The following is a 21061-nucleotide window of genomic DNA, read 5'->3' on the forward strand; positions in this document are numbered from 1 at the left end:
AGATCACATAACCACTTCTCATCTTCCAACTCTGCTTTGTCATCTCCCCTCTCCTTCAAAAACCTTATTTCATTTAGCAAATCACGAAATCTGCAGAAATTTGTGCCTACTTAGCCACATTACATCTGTGTGCAAAATGATTTCCGCTGCCCCTTCATCAAGAGTAAGATTGAAAAGCCGTCTTTGGAGTGATCTTCCATGAACTGAATTTACAATTTTGAAAGTGATGTCCATGACAGTCTTTGTATTGAGTCTCTTGCTTGCCAAAACTTGCTGGTGAATGATGCAGTGGTAAGAAAGAAAATCTGGAAAGTCGTCATGCTGTCTACAGAGGCCTATGAAACCATTAACCTCACCAGTCATTGCTCTTGCTCCATCAGTAGTGATGGAAACAAGTTTATACAATGGAAGAAAGAATGTGATGTCACAAAAGAATGGAAAGAGTTGAATCTTTCCTGACCGGTAGTTTTCCCTTTTAAAGAAATCATTCCAAGTAGTTCTTCTTTAACACTGAAGTCTTCAGAAACCATCCGGATAAAGACTAGTAACTGGGCTATGTCTCTGATGTCTGTAGATTCATCCAGTTGGAGTGAGAAAGCAACACAAACTGAAACATCCTCCAACAATTGTTCAGTTGTGTCTCCACACATCGCCGCACGGCGGTGTTTCTTGACAATTGTACATCTTAAACAGCAGCTATGATCTCTTATTCTTAAATCCTTCAAAAAGATTGTCTGCTGCTTCAAGAAAACAATCTTTTACAAATTCTCCTTAATTGAAAGGTTTGCATTTCTTTGCGATCAGGTTGCTGACATTGAAGGATGAAATGGTTGCATTGACCGAATGTGACCTTGGCTTCGCCATCAACTGTTGCTGTGCAGCCAATTTAGATTTAAGTTCTTTTAGCTTCAGTTTATGAATTTCACTTTTCGGTGGAAAAATCAGCATCAAACTCATTGCTGTACAGAGCCTTATAATGACGCTCCAGATTACCCTTTTTGGGCAAGGATACAACAGCGTTACAAAGTAGACAACAACACTTGTCTTTCACCATGATGAAGTAGTCCATTTCCCATTCATCATGAAAGTGGTATGTTTTGCTCTTTGGAACACTCATCTTCATTATACTGGGGTGGCTGGGGTGCTAAGTTAACACTGGCTGAATCTAGTCCAAACCTGTCACTGTCCCGAAGTATTAAAGGAACTGAAGACCTCTGGATGATGCCAAAACCACACATGCAGTTCTAAAAGTAAAAAATAAGAATTCATCATACTGGCACCAATAATCAAATACCACCACACCAAACAATCATCAAAAAAACCCACACACCTGTCCAGCAAATCATGAGCAAGTGGGGCTGGTAATCTACCTCTGACCCCTCTGCAATCTACTGGTAGATCGTGATCAACCTGTTATAGTGGTGTGATTATAAGAAAGCCTTATACCCATGGCAATGAATGTTTTACAAAAACATTTCTAGTCTGTCTTCCCCCACATGTTGATTCACCAGTGGTAGTTTTCTAAAACCTTTCTGAATTTGTCTAATCTGCTTGACACAGTTAATTTATATGATATTCATTATGCTACTTTATTGCTGTTTCCATTTGTTTAGAATAATATAAACATTGTAATACTCAAAAACAGTTTAAGGGGGATTGCAAACTAGAACTGCTGTATTTGTTGACGGGGCTAATGGGGTCATGCTTGTAATATAGTTTACGGATGTATGTTCTGCATTAAAATGTCACAATAGTTAAATCTATCACAGGCTTAATTCCTCTAACCAGTGATTCATCTTTAAACAGATCTGAGGCAGAATTGCCGCACTGATCCGCAAGTACTGTTCCATTTGGCACTCCAAGGTATCTAGGTGAATTTTTGCTTGACAATGCACATTCTTCCGAATTCACTTGAAGGGGTGTCCTTCTCACCTTATTTATGACACTGCCACCAGCTGTTCATTTAGGAATTCTAAGGCTCTGCCTCGTGTTTGCATTTCCTGCTATCTGGTGACTGGTTACCACAGATAAATTTTACTGCACTTACACAGTCCCAAGAAATAGTAATACAGCATCTTGCTTCCCCTGGCATCTGCTTTAAATAATATGTTTGAATGGTGGAGGCCTTATGTGGTACAGAGAACTACAACCAACATTTAAAATAGTAAATAATCTATCAAAAGTAAAAATTCAACACATATACTCACAGCAGTGGACTGAGCAAGGAATACAAAAGAAAGGTGCAAAATAAATTCCCGTCCCTTTCTCTCTACAAGCCCTAGCCAATCTTGTTCTAAGGCAGGGTCTTTAACTTACAAGTTGGGGTTTGCTTAAAGTTTTCTGTTACCTTGGAGTCTTTGTCTAGGCAGCCAATCTTTTGTCAGCTCCACGTGGTAGTGGTGGCTACCAAAATGGAACTGTTCTGTTTACCCACCCCTTGTTGGTCCAAGAATTTGCACGTGAAAAGACGAAGTAGCTGAGCACAGCTACTGGAAAAAGCCAGTCACATGGAGCTGCCAATCAAACTGCCAACCCCAACAGTAACTGGCAGTACATCTTTAATGGAGGGCCACAAGGGGGCACTCTACCTGCGGACCAATTTAAAGACCTCAGTGAGCCAGTTCCAGTCCATGGGACATATTGACACCCCTTGTTGCACCCCCAAGGCTCTCAATCAGTTTCTAGTTGTCACATTCCAGCTAAGCTGTAAGCTGACCTCTTCAGTGTCTCTGGCCAGAATGGCCATTAACATTTCCATAGCTTTTATGGCTTGTACTTGAGTGCCCCGTGGTGCAGAGTGGTAAAGCTGCAGTACTGCAGTCTGAGCTCTGCTTACGACCTGAGTTCGATCCCAGCGGAAGCTGGGTTCAGGTAACCGGCTCAAGGTTGACTCAGCCTTCCATCCTTCTGAGGTCAGTAAAATGAGGACCCAGCTTGCTGGGGGTAAAGTGTTGGTGACTGGGGAAGGCAATGGTAAACCACCCTGCAAAAAGTCTGCTGTGAAAACGTGATGCGATGTCATCCCAGAGTTGGAAACGACTACTGCTTGCACAGGGTACTACTTTTACCTTTTTTTTTTTTTGAATGATTCTTGAGAGCAGTAGAGGAGAGAAACACTTTTAAAATGAAATGTATGTGTGAGGGTGTCAAGTCCAACCCCCCCCCCCCAATAAAGAGATTTCTCTACAAGAATCATTGTTTCCCTTTATTTGCTGAATAGTGTGTCTTGAAGGAATATTAAGTTCAGCTTAGCCTATCTTTTACATTTGAAGCAGATGTATGCAAGTAGATGTAACAGGTGCTTAAATTGGTCAAGTCAGCATTTGACTAGGGTTCAGAATGAGTACAGTTTTAGACCAATTTGATACTAGACATTTAATCCTGGTTTAGCCCTGTCCCCAAACTGACATTCTACACTAGAATCAGAGAAACCAATTCTATGATTTTAGTGCAGATTGTCAGCTTGGGGACAGGGCTAAACCAGGATTAAAGGTCTAGTGCAAAATTGGTCAGTTTTTTTAATTTGAATCTCCTCCAGAGCTTTTGTGTTAGGAGCACTTACTATTAAAGCTGCCTAGACCATTTCCCCATCTATTATAGTACTGTCTACTAGTACTATAGACAGAAGGCAAAAGAAGAAGGGGACGGCAAAAGATGAGATGGCTGGACAGTACTGATGTAACAAACACGAATTTGAGCAGACTTTGGAGGGTGGTGGAAGACAGGAGGGCCTGGCGTGACTTTGTCCATGGGGTTGCAAAGAGTCGGACTCAACTGTGCGACTGAACAGCAACAACAAATTGCCATTCTTCAACCTGTTGTATCTAATGTAAAAACTAGAATGGGATGGAAATCTTTAACTTAAGGTTCAGTTTATGACAATGGAGAGATGCTGTTTGAATAAAGAGGTAGAGATAGCTTTTATAATATTTCAGTAGAACTCACCCTTGATAATATATATCTGTATATCTGATACATATATCTATATAGATGTCTAGACAGATATATTAAACAACATGGCATTTTAGGTTCTGGTGTAGCTATATTTTGCAGCAAATCCTTTTATACCAACGAGGAGAAGTTGGGTGGAGTAAATTGGCAAACTGCGCAGCTGTTTCCTGTGTCTGGGCAAATGCTCTGCTTGTGCATAATTACCTGGTTGTTATTTTTCTGTGATGGGAGGGAGAAATAACTCCAATAAAACTTCTAAACTTTCCTTCCGTTCCTCCTCCTTATACAATTAGTGAAACTTTAAAAAGATACAATGGCTTTATGGATGTGATATTTGAGAGCTTTGGCCATAATCCAGCAAGCAGTTATGTACTTTGGATTGTGGCTTTTGCTGGTGGCTGCAGTTTGCAGATCTTTTAACGGAAATCTGTAGAATTTTATGCTAACCGGTGCGCATTAAGTGACGTATTTTTTAAAAGCTCTTTGGTTATTGGGGGGGGGGGGAGCTTTTCTGGTAGCTCTGTTTACATTTTTAGTTCTATATACTAAACTAAACCATACTAAAGATATCTTTAACTTAATCTGCATTTGAAAAATAAACATGGAGCCCAAACCTGGAACATATTGGATCTAATCTTTAGACATACTGCAAAGGCAAATTCTGAAGTTATTTTCTTAGATTAAGTGATATGGATTTTATGTCCATAGGGAAATATGGCATTTAGCGCGGCAGAGGGGGAATCCTTTTAGCTACGAACAAAGCAGGAATCACGGTCACCTTTAAGACCAACCAAGTTTTATTTAGAACGTAAGCTTTCGTGTGCTCTCTAAGCACACTTCATCAGACGAGGGGATTCCCTCGTCTGATGAAGTGTGCTTAGAGAACACACAAAAGCTTACGTTCTAAATAAAACTTGGTTGGTCTTAAAGGTGCACTTGACTCCTGCTTTGTTCAGTTGCTTCAGACCAACATGCCTGCCCACCTGGATCCTTTTAGCTATGTTCTCTTTGGGTTTTGGCATTGCATCAACAGACTACTGGCTCTTAATGGACAAATGATGTACAGTGTGTAAGCGTGTTTCTTTCATGTGAACACTGCCATTTGCATTAAATCAGGCATGTAAAGCTTTTTGCTTAAACTGAACCTGATGTTAATTTGACCCTGAGGTGAGAAAGAGCAGACTTTAGGATCTTGAAATTCTCATTCTCATCTCATCATGGTATGGAAAGTAATGGATGGATAAAGGAGGAAGGCTGGCCAGCTCAGGGCTCAGTTATCTGCTGATGCAGCAGGAATTTGTGTTGAAACCCAAAAGTGATGGAGAACACTCTAGCAACCTCAAATCTCTGTAGTTGTCAGGACCAGATCTACGAATTTTTTGAGGGGGGGGGGGTAAAATTAAAAAATGACGCCCCCTTATGGGCCCATTCTATTTTATGGGCCCATAGAATAGAATAGACTCCATACCCAATTTGGTGCCTCTCCTCTGTCGGTGCCCAGGGCAAGCACCCCCTTCTGCCCCCCCCCTAGATCCAACCCTGGTAGTTGTTGCCAGAGAGATTTGGGTGTTCTTAGATCATTGCGTACATAATTGGATACCATAGCAGAGGGCAAGTGAGCCACAAAGGCTGGGTAGTTGGTGGCTTGGGGCATATGAGGGTGCCCCGGTGTATGCGTGTGTGGGGGCGTAGGGAGAGCACTCAGGCCAGTTAGCCAAGGACATAGAATTACGGTATAAGCTATTAAGTGATGTTTTTAATGCTGCTGCCCACTGAAAATTAAAATAACTTGTGAGTAAAGTTAGCTATTAATTTTAATCAATTTTGAAAACTTCAAGTGCTTAGATTTCTGTAAAATTATAAGGATTTGAAGTCTTACATTAAATGTATCTACTTTTAAAAAAGTTTCGCCACTGACATTGAGATCTGTGAAATCAGGTCCCCCCAGTGTGATGCCTGTGGGTTACATGGTGCCTGCCAACACCTTTCCTGTAGCCCACCAAGTGTTTTTAGACAGAGGGCATGGCCAGGTGGGGCCTTTGCCCCAGCAGGTCTTCTCACTGGCCACTGAAGATTTGATTGGCTGTGCAGATGCTTTAAAAATATTGCTTTGGCCACAGCTTGACACCACAGCATAAGGATATTGTGTTACCATTTTATGACTGGCTTCATGCTTTGTGGCAGCAAATTTTGTGGCTCTGCTCACCACCTGTGTCAGAATTCTGAAGTGTCCTTTGACTCAAAAATGTTGGAGACCCCTGTGTTAAGTAGTGTAAAAGAAGCTAATAGAAAAATGTGTGTGTTGTTTTCTCCTAGCTATTTTATAACCTCATTAATCTCTCACCTACTCTTGCTTAAATTGCTTTATTTCTGAACTGTGTTTTCCATTTTAAGTTTTAGAGTGACATGAACTTTGTATCAGTACTCCAATTAAATTGTTCCACACATCCTTTCACCAAGGATAATGGGCGCTCTTATATCATATGCTTCTTTCCAACATGTCCTGCAAACATCAGCCCATCCACTTCTGCTCCCTTTTTCCTGTTCAGTGGAGCTCTCTGGCCATGGGCCCCATCCTTCCTCCCTGACTCCCAGCCTTACCAAGTCATAGTGGCTTGCTTCGTATGAAGGCTTGCTTTGTAAGAGGTGGCCCAGTGCTAGGGGTGCACGCGCTCCTAGGCTAAGCCTCTAACTTCTGCCCCCCTATATTTGTATGCACATGCGCCCAGATGATGTCACAATGACATCACAGCCATGCCACCTGACTCCTCCGAAGCCTCCCGAGCCTTGGGAGCTTCAGAAGCGGGAGGGGAGGGCATGCTCCAAGCCACTCAGCTTGGCTCGGACTCTTCCAAGTTTCCAGAGCCTCAGGAGGCGTCAGAGGGAGAGAGGGCGCTTGCTGCCACACCCCACCCCGGACTCTTCCAAAGCCTTCAGAGCCTCAGGAGGCTTCGTAAGAGTAGGGGAGGGTGCTTGCTGCCATGCCCACCTCAGACTCTTCTGAAGCCTCCCGAGCCTTAGGAGGCTTCGGAAGAGTTGGGGGGAGGGCAGGCGCTTGCTGCTACATCCACCCCAGACTTTTCCAAAGCCTCCGGAAAAGTTGGGGGCGGGTTTGCGGGGGGAGGTGGTGGGTGAGCACGGGGAGGTGGCGGGCAAGCAGCGGGCAAGCATGGGGAGGCGGCAGCGGTGCTTGGGGAAGCAGCAGGTGAGCGCGAGGATGCGACGGCTGTGCTCAGGGAGGCGATGGGCGAGTGCAGGGAGGTAGCAGGTAGCAGTGGCAGGCACAGGGAGGCAGCGGGCAGGAGGAGGCAGCGGATGTGGGGGGAGGGGGAACCTCATGGCACCCCTAGGCCAAGTGGCACCCGAGGCGGCTGCCTACTTGACCTACTCCCACGCGCCGGTCCTGTGTAAGAGACATATGGTAGAGGGAGTGTCACTTTCCCCCAGCAGCCTCATGAGAAAGTGAAATTTGTCCATTCACAAAAGTTTTTAGTATATTTTGAAGTCACACATTCTTCATGGGTAAGTTTTCAAAGCAGATACTAAAACAAGACCAGACTCTTGATGGTATGGCATTTGATTTATCCAAGGTGTTTAACAATCTGAGCATGTAAAATCTCACTCAGTTTTTCTTTTGACCCTTATTGGGAGGGAGAGGGAGAGTAAACTTACTATATTTTAAAGAGAAGCTTGTCCAGTTAAAGTAATTATCTCACCTGTACGCCTTAAGGCCAGTTATGAAAAAGAATTCCTAGAACAAAAACTAAGTTCTTATAACAGAATTTGTTAAATCTGCATGGGAAGTGTGTGATTATCTAGATTAGGAGTGACCAAACTGCAGCTCAGGAGCAACATGTGGCTCTTTCACACATATTGTGTGGCTCCCAAAGGCCCCTCTATCCCATCAGCCAGCTTGGAGAAGGCATTTGTCAGCAGCTTGGAGAGTGCATTTAAAGTTAAAGTTGCTTTCTTTCCCTCCTTCCCTTCTCTCAAACATCTGATGCTTATTCCATGTGGCTCTTAGGATAAGCAAGTTTGGCCATCCCTGATTTAGGTATTTTGCACCTGCTTACATTCACTGGGAACCTAGTGTGACTACTCACTGGACTTATGTAGACCAACCAATCCCTGTGGTCGATCATCGCACATTACCACCTACATGTATCATTCTTCATCCTGTTGTTCAAATGCCTTCTTTGCAGTATGAAGTAACCCTCATTCCATGGGGCCAGTGTAGCAATTGAGGCTCTGGGAGTAGATCTGCTTACATGTTTTGAAAATACATAATAGTTACAGTTGCATGTTCCCAAAACTGAATAGCTCAGCAACATATTACTCAGAAATCATGGAGCAGAGGGCCTTGCAGGAAGAGAAGCAAAGAGACACTGTGGCCCAAGGCTCAGTGGTAGAGCATCTGCTTGGTAAGCAGAAGGTCCCAGGTTCAATCCCCAGCATCTCCAACTAAAAAGGGTCCAGACAAATAGGCATGAAAAACCTCAGCTTGAGGTCCTGGAGAGCCACTGCCAGCCTGAGTAGACTATACTGACTTGATAGACCGAGGGTCTGATTCAATATAAGGCAGCTTCATATATGTTCATAAGTGATTTATGCAGGACTGTGTGCCCACTGTTGTGCTATCGGAAGCTTTCTTCTCCACACAGAGAGTCTGTCTGTCTCTTTGTCTCTCTCTTCTCCCCCCCCCCCCCACCAGCTGGAATTGCCTTAATTACAAACAAGATCTCTTTGATTCCTTGTTATTACTCTCTCTTATCCCACTCTCTCTCTTGCTTGACCATCTTCAGCTTAGACATTAAAGAATCTGCCAGCTACTCTGCTTTGTATTGCCTTGCTTTCCTGAGGCAGTCATGAATACTTGAGTAAGAAATCACAGCTGGCTACAGAAGAAGAAGGAGCTCTGAAGCGGCTTCCAAACTAACTCGAAAAGGAGGGCAAAACACATCAAATTGATTCTTCTACATTTTTATCTCTTTCTCCTCCTCTTCCCCCCTTCAGTTGCTGATTTCTGCTGCTTTTGGAGAAAGTTTTATAGGTTTTGTTTGAAAAGAGGTGGAGTATTTCACATCCTTAAGCTCTTGTTTTGCCTGTGGCGATTTCCTTTTGTACTTCCTGCTAACTGGTGATTTCAGATTGTCCCCACTGATGACTCTGTGAAACAGGAAAGAGATTCCCTGACTGACTTGATGCCTTTCAGACAAACAGGTGTCTTCTGCTGTTCTTAAAGCAAAACAATCTTATTTCATTCTGGATTTTTTCTTAAAATTTTTATCTCCAAGTATGAGGCTCAAGAGGAATGGGTCGTATACACTGAACAGGTAAGGAAGGATTACCATGTTGTTTATTCTTCTTTTTTAACCTTCTGAAAAGTTTGGAAAGTGTTTCTACAATTAGATAAAAAAACTGCTTGCCTGTATATATTAGATATAGGCAAACAGGTTTTACTTTCCAAACTTATCAGTTGTAAATCACCTAGAGCCTTAAGCCAGTAGGGAATAGGTGATTCATAAATTCTGATTATGATGACAGTGTGTGTGTGTATGTGTGTGTGTGTGTGTGTGTGTGTGTGTGTGTGTGTGGACTTAATATATAAATGAGAGAGAATATTTTTCAGTAAAAATGCTCTCTGGTAGAATATTATGTGAGATAGATGATTCCTGTTTCTGTTTTAGAGAAGGAAACCAATTAATAGCAAGTGACTTGTCTGATGTCACAGTATTTATTTATTTATTTAGCAGATTTATATCCCGCCCTCCCCCAACAGACTCAGGGCAGCTAACAGCAGTTAAAAAACATTAGCAGTTTACAAACTGCTAATATTAAAATTAGATCTAATTTTAACTAACAGTTCATGCCTCCTGTGCCAATCCTGTGGACCGCATTAGCTCTAGCATATAGAAGAATAACAAGGTTTTGATAGACAGATTCTAATTCAAGGCTTGAAGTTTCTGCTCAGTACATAGGATCTGCTTAACTCTAGTGTTATATTGTAGTGAAATGTGCTTCCTGGTGCATTAAGGTAGAAGAACGTAACCTCTGAATATGGTTGCCAACCCCTAGGTGGGGGCAGGGGATCCCCTGATTTGGAGGCCCTCCCCCCACTTCAGGGTCATCAGAAAATGGGGGGGAGGGAAGTGTCTGCTGGGCACTCCATTATTTCCTATGGAGACCAATTCTCATAGGGTATAATAGAGAATTGATCCACAGAATTTGGGGCTATTGGGGGGGCTGTTTTTTGAGGCACCAAATTTGCAGCACAGCATCCAATAACTCTGCTCAAAACACCCTCTAAGTTTCAAAAAGATTGGACCGGGGGGGGGGTCCAATTTTATGAGCCCCAAAAGAAGATGTCCCTATCCTTCATTATTTTTCATGGAGGGAAGGCATTTAAAAGGTGTGCAGTGCCTTTAAATGTGATGGCCAGAACTCTCTTTGGAGTTCAATTATGGCTGTCACAACCTTGCTCCTGGCTCCACCCCCAATGTCTCCTGGCTCCACTCCCAAAGTCCCCAGATATTTTTTGAATTGGATCTGGCAACCCTACCTCTGAGACATGGCATTTCAATTTTGGTATAACTGGAGCACAACTTGAAAATTCCTAGCACTGGCCCCTCATATGACTGATTATAGTATATTCAGTAATATCAAGATTATCAGGGTTGTTAGAATATGGCCAGCTTTCATTGTTTAAGGTACTATTCCTATATGATAGATCATCCTATAGCTTGTACAATTTTGTACAAGTAATAACTTGGCATGAGGAATAGACCACTTTTCTTCTTTGCAGGGCTGTAGGGGTGTACAAAAAAAATTCGGAATTATTTGGATTCGGAAATATACGGGGCCAAAATATTTGGAATACTTTATATTTCTGAATACCAGTATTCGGAATTGCCATATATACGGGAGCTATACAGTTATTTCCGAATATACGGCCCCATTATACCCTATGGGCCATTGAAATCAATGGCAAAATAGGGTATATTGGAAGCTGCCTGGAGGGGAGGGGGTTTGAGGGAGAGCCCCCAAATTTGCAGGGGACCTGCGGGGACTCTCCCCTACAAAACGCCCCAAGTCCCAAAAAGATTGGGCCAGGGGTTCCCAGTCTTTGGGTGCCCCTATCCCACCATTATACCCTATGGTCTATTGAACTCAATGACAACATAGGGCATAATCAGAGACTGCTGGGGTGCAGGGGGTTTGAGGGAGAGCCCCCAGAACTGCAGGGAACCTGCAGGGGACTCTCCCCTACAAAACCCCCAAGTCCCAAAAAGATTGGGCCAGGGGATCCCTGTCTTTGGGCTCCCCAAAAGGCCCATTGCCACCAATGCTGCGAAAGCCCAGTTAGCAACTTCCTCCACTATAATTGCTGTGGAAAAAGTGGCTCTGGCCAGAGGGGGATTTGAGAGAGAGGCCCCAAAACTGCAGGGCAACTTTAGGGGACTCCCCCACATGCAACCCCCCTGGCCCAAAAAGACTGCACCCATTTGTGGGCACCCCAAAAGGAACACTGTTCCCAATGGTGAAAAAAAACCCAATTAGAGCCACTTCCCCCACTGTAATTGTTGTGGGAAAAGTGGCTCTGGGGAGCAGGGGGTTTTGAGGAGAGCCCCCCAAAACCCACACAAAACCCACAAGGCCAAGAAAAATTGGACCAGGGGGTCAAATTCCTGGGGCACCTAAAGCCAAACCTAACTCCACATCAGAGAATCTCTATAGGCCCAAATGCACTACATCCCTCTATCTACTCTATGAACCCTTCTGGCCTGGAACCAATATAAACACAGTTGCCAACGTCACTGCCACACAAAACACAATCTGCTGCAAACCCAGATGCCAGCTCTCCAGCCCTGCCCCAAACAACGCGGGGAGAGCTGGCCAAGCACAACAAGCATGCTGGTTATGGATCTCTCACCCAGATGCTAGCTTCCCTGCCACAGAATGTGCAATCTACAGATGCCAACTCTCCAGCCCTGCCCCAAACAACACAACTATCAAACAAGAGCAACGGTGGACCACACCTAGCTCCACATTATTCTGTATCTGACACAAAGCAAGAAGCATTTAGACTTACCTTGAGTGATGGATGGTTGGCTGGTCCAGGCTCTTTGGTGTTTCACAAAGGAGGCGAGCCAGAGTTGAACCCCAAATGAGGAAGATCACTGGGAGGGCCTCAGATTGTGTGTGAGGAAGGGAACCATTCCTTCTCTCTCAGCTCAGCAGCAACACACCAGCTATCACTATCCCATTAGAGGGACCTCAGAATTGGTATGGCTGCTGTCATCATCACTTTCACCCCCCTCTTCCTTCCTCCTGCCCCTGAAAAAAAAACCTGGGTTATCCTGGCTGGGCCTTTGGGTGCTGTCAGTTACAGTGGGGGCTGCAGTGACCCTTTCAGTATTATTAGGCGTGTGTGGATGGGGATTGGGGAAATTTGAATCGCTTTGCAGATTTTAAATCAGCATTCACTTTTGGTTTGAGGATGGATGAGGCATGGGGATGTGCACTGCCAATCAATTTGTGAGTGAGTTTTTGGGCTGTCTTTGGACTCTAGTCTATGTTTAGTGGGAGAGCGTTTTACAACCACCTTCCAAGCGCGGGCCAAGAGAGAATGCAGGCACAAGTAGGTGCTCATTTCATTCACTCTCAAAGTCTACGTTTGGGGAGCTGAACAGAGGCAAGTTGACCTTCAGGAAAACCAACTCCTCAACTGTCCAGGGTTGCAGGCGATTGCAATGTGGGCAGACAGTGCTGCCCATATGCAAAAAGACGCGCTCGCTCTGCACGCTCATCGGTGGGCATGAGAGGCATGCCTGGGCTACGGCAGAGAGGGCTGGCCAGACCGCCTCCTTCGTGGCCCAGTAGTTCAAAGGAGATGTTTCCTGTGACTCATTGGGCTCCGAAAGATAATCCCTCACCATCGCAGCACCCGTCTCCACTCTCAGGGGCCTACCGCTCTAGATGGTAAAGAAGTTGTCTTCCTGTCCCTCTGATAATGTTGCTGCTCCTGTTGCCACTTGTTCTTTGGGTATGTGCTTGTGATAACAATGAAACTTAAAGGTGACCTTTTACATCTGCAACAGTCTTGAACAGAGCTACACTTTCCTAACCTGCATTGTTTCCAATCAATTGTACTGAATCCACAGAAAAGGGGCTATACTGTAAATCTTCCATTACAGTCCAGATGTGCAAGATTGCCATAAGATTTCTCTCTGTGATGGAAAAAAAATTATATGAAAAATGATGTGTAAAACCTGTTTACATTGCATGTATGTATATTAGCAGTGGCAGCATTTAATGCCTCAGCAATGGGCACAATTTTTACATAGGTTGTTTTCTGTATATCCATGGGGGGGGGGAAACATCATAAGAATAACTTTGTAGCTTCTCCTTAAGACTTCATTAGGTTAAATCCTGTTGAGAATTCACATAGATTGTTGGGGGGGGGGTTGTTTATTATTTCTCTTTTCCCCATTTAGGCTAGTGCCCTTCCTTATGCTGTTCCTAGGGATCCCTTCTCGCTGCAAATTTGGATGGGCATTTTTGGTAACAGCAGGAAGGAGATAAGAAAGTTGCACTCTGTTGATAGAAAATGAGATTAGGACCCCCCCCCCCTTTTCAAGACATTGAACTTAATTTCTACAGTACTGGCTTGTATCCACAAAAAATTTCCACCTGACAGAAGGGATTTCTAAGTGGGCAGTGATTTGATTCTGGACCCCCTCTCCTACTGACATGAATTTAAGTCAGGTGACATAGCCTCTGCCTCAGATATTTATGCCTCATTAAATATGTTAACCTTTAAGGTGCTAAAATAATCTTTCTTTTCTCATGAAACGATATTACCAATGATTGACCTCTACTAGTGCCAAGGAATGTGATGAATATACAGTACTGCCAGATTTCCTGGTTCTTCGGCACTCACTGGTCCTATCAAAAAAGCTTGGTTTTTAAAGTAAACAGCTCTTGTGGGGGAGAAAAATCTCTGTGGACATTCCTGATTTGTTTATCCCATCACAGGCTCATAATATACTATAATGAAGAATGTCAAAACACCATTTTTCTTCACCTTTAACTTCTCAGCAAAAAAAAAAATCCTTGCAAACCTTGTCTTTATATTTCTGTGTCTTCCTTCTCCTCACTGTTTTTGGGGGCATGGGATAGAAATGTAATACCTTTTTTTGTTTGGTTTTTCTACTTGAAGTGAATTATTAGGCAATTTACAACTGATAAGTTTGGAAAGTATTTCTACAATTAGAGCAAAAAAAACCTGTTTGCCTATATCTATATCTAATATATACAGACAAGCAGCTTTTTTCTCAAATTGTAATTAGAGAATAGAGAATGGAGGGGAAAATTGCCACAAGGCCCCAATCCAGATTGGACATGCAGCATAGTGGTCCCAGGAGCTCTTCTCCCCCCACCCCGCACCCTTTCAAGTGCCTACACAGGCTGTTTCTGTGCCTGGAAACAGTGAAGGGGGTGGGACAAGAACTGAGGCCACCATGCTGTGTGCTTATTCTAGATTGGGATCTTGGGGCAATTTTTAAAGAACTGCAAATGCTTCTGAAAATGGGCTTGCTAATATAAAAGGGTTAACATGCAAGGCCCATTTTTGTATGATAAACAATGTCACATGCAAGCTATGCTGATAAAAATTTCTTTTAAAAATTGATCTGCAGAGAAGTGTATAAGGAGAAGGATTGTCTGCTAATTCTGCGAATGCACTCAGACCTGCCCGTTCAAAGAGTATTGCTGTTTTTTACCCATATAGTTGTTCTCAGAACCAAACCAGGACAGCAGTCGCACACATGTAAAATGACAAATTATACCAATCACAGAGTTATAGTCTCCTAGTAACTTTCTAACATTACATTCATTTGTTCTTTGAATTTATTCAAGAATACATTAAGGCAGATATTTTCAAACTGTTTTAATGCAGCTATTGAGAGTCACCACAGTTATACTTTGAAATAAGTGGGCATTTAATTAAAGTATTAAGTGCAAGCAAATGTTTTCACATTGGCATCATGCTCCTGTTAAGTATGTTCCACTGCTTCTAGATAACCAGTTGAATTAGAACCGTAGGTATAATTGTTCAAATTCCCAAGTGAGTAGACACTTTTTGCACTTAGAAAGCTCCATGCTTTCAGTTTCATCTGTGCATAGGGAAGCAGTTGTATGGGATTCGTGGGATCCACAAAAATAGGCTAAGATTCAGTAAGTGAGAGTTCAGAGACTGAAAGAGCCATTTGTAGCCAAGTGTTACTAGCTTGCCTGGTCATATTTTATGCATGTGAAGTATTTGTTGCCTGAAAGACAGTAAAAAAAATCCCTTTCCTAACCACTTTCTTGGAAGAGATTCTTACTTTCCACTTGCAAGCAGATAAGTGGCCATGTACAAACTTGCCTTTTTCGTGCTGTTAAATCTTTCAAAGATGAAGCAAGAACTGTAGCTCCTACTTTACTCTTTGTCTTTGACATTGCTGTGGACTTCAGCTGTTAATCTGCAGCTGCACTCTTGTATTCCTTTGCACTGCAGTTTTCTTCTATGTACTGAAAGTCATTAATAACTGCAATTTGCTTAGTCTTTTGTTTATTGTCAGTGAATAATGCCCCTGTGCATAAACCTGGATGTAATTTTCTTAGCTTTTAGTGCTCCTTCATCATGAGTGGCTGCTGGTCAGCATCATTCTGTATATAGTACATGCTTGGCAAATAGCCTGACTGTGATTTTTCCATGTACCTCTTTCCTAGGTATGCATATTCTCTCTCCTGCTTGTTGAGAAATAATAAATGGTGGGATTGTATTCTTAGAAGAATAACTATTAAAGCAGAACCAGTGTGGTGGTTGACAATGTGTGATGGTGATCGTATGAATGCAGTTACTTGCTTGCCTTAATGCATTCCTCATGGTAACAGACTTCTGTAGAATAGTATATATACTGTGTAGATTGGGGACTAAAATGTTGGGACAACTGGGCAATGGCTTTCTGGTAAATTGGAAAATAGTTGGTTATTTCCAGATAGTTGAAATGCCACTAGGGTTTAAATACATATAAATGTGAACAGGTAGGCTGGTAGGTTTTCCGATCTTATTGATGAGACTGAGATAATACTATGTTAGGGGGTGTGGGAGAGAGCTTTACATTATTGCAGTAAATTCATTAGTGGAACAGTGCGTCAAAATATACCTGAGCTATAGTTATTCCTTACTGAGAACAGGCGGAAAGCAAATGTAGAGCGGGAAGAAGGAGGCAAAGGACTTCTTTCTCCCTGCCCTCCCAATTGATAATTGGAGGCAAAGATTGAACTCAAAGCAAGCTTTCTCTGAGGCCAGTTCTCCATCTCCCTCTTCTCAAAATGGTAGCTGTTTAAGTGCAGGCCTTGAGGGTGGAGCGCTGAGATAATTCAACTTGGAGATAATTCATCTTGGATAACTTTGGGAAGCTCTACTGTATTCTGATTGATAGACGTAAGGTGGGTATTTATCTTCAAAAACAGGTAAATAAAACCATCTTGAGCTGCCTCCTGAAGAGAGAAAGTGAGACAACCAAGCACATCTCTGGTGAGGTTGTTCCATACCCCAGTCCGAAGTCATATAGGGCATGGCAGGAGAGACACTTTTTTAGTAACTTACTGAGTTCATATGACAGAAAGATAAAACTTCAAAAACTATTATTTAACAAAGGCAGTTATCATCCTACTGTCATGAGGTACTGATTGCTTTCAAGGTGGTTCTTGGCTGTGTGCAAGAAAATTATATCCAGAATAAGAAGCAGTTAGTTCAGGTGTCCCGTGGTGCAGAGTGGTTAAGCTGCAGTATTGCGGTCCAAGCTCTTCTCACAACCTGAGTTCGATCCCGACAGAAGCTGAGTTCAGGTAGCCAGCTCAAGGTTGACTCAGCCTTCCATCCTTCCAAGGTCGGTAAAATGAGTACCCAGCTTGCTGGGGGTAAAGTGTAGATGACTGGGGAAGGCAATGCCAAACCACTCTGTAAAAAGTCTGCCATGAAAACGTCGTGATGTGATGTCACCCGGTCAGTAACGACCTGGTTATCTTCTTAGTTCGGGTATGGGGCCTTGTACCTGATGGCAGGTGGAGCTTTAGTACTGGATTGTAATGCTAGATTTTATTTTAAATTTTTAAATGCTCTTTTTCTATTATGTGTCTGTGAGGAGCCGGTCAGGGTCAGGTAAGGGAGAGGGATAAAATAATATTGATCAGATCTGATCAATAACAACAAATCAGTTGGCAGGCAGATGGCAAAATAATCAATTACTAAACACAGAGATTTGTCAGGCTGAGGTAAACATTAGATATAAAACCCTGGCAGAAGATTTTTAAACTACCAAACAGGCAGGCTTTAGAATTTTACAGAACTCTATGACAGGCAGGCAGGGCCTACTGGGCAGTAGGAATGCTTTGCACTTCAGTTGATATAGCCCTATGCTCTGGCTACTCAAATAATAAAAATAACAAAAGTCCACACACTCTTTTCCACTTGCACAGAACTTCTGACTGGTGCCAGATTAATTCTCCCTCACAGACATTCCACATTAGCATCCAGGACTCACACCATTGAGAGCTAATACCAGCCCCTCACTCCTGTGTGTCTCAGCCCTAGCTAGTTTTCTGGTCTGAATCTTGGAAAACCCTGCTGACCACCAGAATCCAGTCCTCCCTTCTGAGTTTTTGTGTGATCTCAGTTTGTACAAGGAGTCTGCCTAGATGTGCTGCCAGATCTCCCACAGAGAGTTTCTTCTCATAGAAGGGAGCCTGGTTTTGCTCCCTTCTGACTTCAAACTCTCTCTCAGACAGAAGCTCAGCCCAGCTCTGTCTACCCAAGGAACTCAGCCCCACTGGCTGTTCTCAGCTCCTTGTCCAGTTGCTTCACACCACAACTGACCAACCTAAGCCTGCAGTCTTCACACGCCAGACTCTCACTGAAGACTTCAAACTCACACACTAAACTGAAAACCCTGAGGCGTTCCCTACCAGCCTCTTCATTTTGCTACATTTCAGTTACCATGGCTGTATCTCAGTCAATTGCTGTAAGACTGTTCCCAGCTTCTCAGGCTAAGTTCCTGAGTCCATCATAGTGTCTTATTTTGTAAGCCACCTTGGGCAGTTTTCCTGGAGAGGTGACATAAGAATTTGCTAAATGAAGGCATAATACAGATGCTGTGAACTTCTGAGGTACTTCTTGTGTCCTCTTCCTGTTGCCTATGCAGACTGTGCTTTGACATGGGCAATAGTGCTTCTTGATTATGGATTTAGGAAAAATCAAGTTTACATGGAAACATTTACATTCTTGAGCTGCATAAGGCTCAATTCATTATCTCTAACATTGAGCTGCGTAAGGCTCAATTCATTGTTTCTAACTTTAAACATTCTGTTTATTTGGCATCTGCATTTGAAAGCGTTTATCGGATTTTTAAAGGCTAGGCAGGTGAATGCAACACTTTCAGCATGACTCCAGTAACTGCCAAGTTAAAGAAAATATGTTTGTTGCCCTCCTATGATGTAAAAATAGCCAGACTAGCTTTTAAAATCCAAATTTAATTTGATTAGTGAGAGACAGTAGACCAAATTTCAAGTCCATAGCAGTAAACTGATTTTAGCATTACATCACAGGTAGGTTGACATGCATGAAATAATGGTGATGTTGTCTTTGTGACAATGCCAGGGTGTATGTGCTGACAAAAAAAATTGTCTTTTGAAGTCTGTTTTTCACTTTTTCAAATGGAATTATTTATTATTATTTTATTTATTTTAATTTATTTATATTATTTAAATATTATTTTATTTATTTTTGCTGATTGCTAGTCCACCCTTTCCCAAGATGGGCTCAGGGCGGATTACAACACAGTAAAACTAAAATTACACAATAAAACAGTTAAAATTAAGCAGTTAAAACCATTAACTCAGAACGAAATATGGTGATGTAAGTGGTATAAACATCATTCACAGATTGAGACACAGGATGCAGTCAATGCAGGGAGGATGATTAGATGGTGTGAGGACACCCGCCTGCCTCAGCCAAAAGCCTGGCAGAACAGCTCTGTTTTACAGGCCCTCCGGAATGGTAGTAGATCCAGCAGGGCCCGAATCTCCTTGGAGAGCTGATTCCACCAGATTGGGGCCAGGGTCGAAAAGGCCCTGGCCCTGGTCGAGGTGAGCCAGACATCCTTTGGGCCAGGGATAGTCAGAAGATGTTGGTTGGCCGATTGTAGTGGCCTCCAGGGCTCGTATGGGGAGAGACGGTAGGTTTGTAGGTCCCAGGCTGCATAAGGCTTTAAAAGTCAATACTAGGACCTTGAAACAAATCTGGTACACATTTGGTAGCTAGTGCAGACTGCACAGCAACAGCCGACTGCCTGCCTGTACAGGCAGTTCAGTCAGCAATCATGCTGCTGCACTCTGCACCCACTGGAGTTTCTGGATCAGTCCCAAGGGCAAGCCTGCGTAGAGCGAGTTACAGTAATACCTGAAAGTGACTGTTGCATGGATTGCTGTGACTAGGCCCCAGGGAGCCAGATAGGGCACTAGTTGTTTAACCTACCAGAGATGGTAAAAGGCAGACCGTGCAACTGCTGTGACCTGGACCTCCATAGAAAGGGTGACATCCGGCATCACACCCAAGTTCCTCACCTTCTGAACTGGCACAAGAGTGCACCATCCAGCTTGGAAAGTTGGATACTCGATTTTAGTCCCCCACAGCTCAGACACAGGACCTCCGTCTTAGCTGGATTAAGCTTCAGTCAGCTGAGCTGTAACCAACCAGCCACTGCTTTCAACACCCTGGTCAAGTGGATTGGGTTGGAGTCAGAATGGCCGTCCATCAGCAATTATTGCCATAGATAAAACTAGATGTATATTTTCTATTAATTCTTTTACACACACACACTCCTCCTCACGCAGACCCACTGGATGTCAAGTTTACTTGCCCCATTTCTGTTGTAAGAGCCATTAGTGCAAGTATGAACTGTGCTATGTTATATCAGCATTTCATACTGGATTGGTGGGCTTCAAGAGCCTGTAAGATCACTTTGATTATGAATTGTATTTGTAATACCTGTGATCCGGTGAATTCCATGTGTGCAGCCTAGCACTTCCATATGTGCTTCAGGATTCTTTGAACTTTCAACTGTTTGCGTTACATGGAAGGAAATGTCATGGGAAAAGGGGTTCAGAAACACTGTAGTGTAAGCAAAAGCTCCATTTTTGGGGTTGGGGCGTGGGAAAGGAGATCCCACCTTACTATTCTAGTATCTAACTGAACCATCCTGTGGCTGTGGATGCCATTTCCAGAAGCATTTGTAGTTCTTCAAAAATTCCCCCAAGGTCCCAAACTAACAAGCACACAGCATGGTGGCCTCAGTTCTTGTCCCCCCTCCCTGTTTCCTGGCACAGAAACAGCCTGCGTAGGTACTTGAAAAGGTGCAGGGGTGGGGTGGGAAGAGAAGAGCTCCTGGGACCACCATGCTGCATGTCCAATCTGAATTGGGGCCTTGTGGAAATTTTGAAAGAACTATAAACACTTCTAAAATGGCATTGGTGTTCTCAAGTGAACTCATGACTGCTGTCCCATGTAGTTTGACCCTGTGAATAAGCTTAATGCAGTTATCAAACATCAGTGTTCTCGCCAAACTAAAATATTTCGTGAGCAATGCCCTTTTCCTCGTCAAACTTTGTTTCATTTGTTTAGATATTTTATACTTGTAATTGCACAAATGTATAGGTTGTGCTTGAAAGAATATACAATTTATGGAATATGGTGTAGGTAGGTATTTTGTTTGAATAATATTATTTTTTCAAAAGGTGGTGAAAGCTCATCTCAGAATAATCACTGGATTTTTTCTGTTCATATCATTTATTTCTTTAATCCAGGAGTAAAAGAAACATCTTTATTAATAAAATATTGCTTTACTCAGATGCTATAATGAGGTCAAGTACCATCTATATAGGGTTTCATCTTACACTTCCTGGTGGAGTACTTTCTTCAGGAACAGATATCGATAAACATATGGGATATATGTTCCTTCCCTATTACTTTTCCTGCTACTGTCAGTTTCCCATTTCCCAGTGAATG

The 21061-nt window shown here is 43.0% G+C and overlaps 1 protein-coding gene across 3 annotated transcripts in view; it reads left to right on the top strand.

Moving 5' to 3' along the window:
* The window catches only part of MOB2 (MOB kinase activator 2), a 227207-nt gene that overhangs the window by 124667 nt on the left and 81479 nt on the right, over positions 1-21061 (top strand). The window contains exon 1 of one of the 3 annotated variants that reach the window (XM_060262034.1): positions 9232-9284. The exons of the other annotated variants lie outside the window; for them this stretch is intronic. Coding sequence (XP_060118017.1) covers positions 9247-9284 — 38 coding nt within the window. The 5' untranslated portion in view covers positions 9232-9246. Of the gene's footprint in view, positions 1-9231; positions 9285-21061 lie in introns of those variants that run through there. 3 annotated transcript variants of the gene reach the window in all.

The sequence above is a fragment of the Heteronotia binoei genome, chromosome 21 (genome assembly GCF_032191835.1).
Source record: "Heteronotia binoei isolate CCM8104 ecotype False Entrance Well chromosome 21, APGP_CSIRO_Hbin_v1, whole genome shotgun sequence".
In the NCBI taxonomy this organism is placed as follows: Eukaryota; Metazoa; Chordata; class Lepidosauria; order Squamata; family Gekkonidae; genus Heteronotia; species Heteronotia binoei.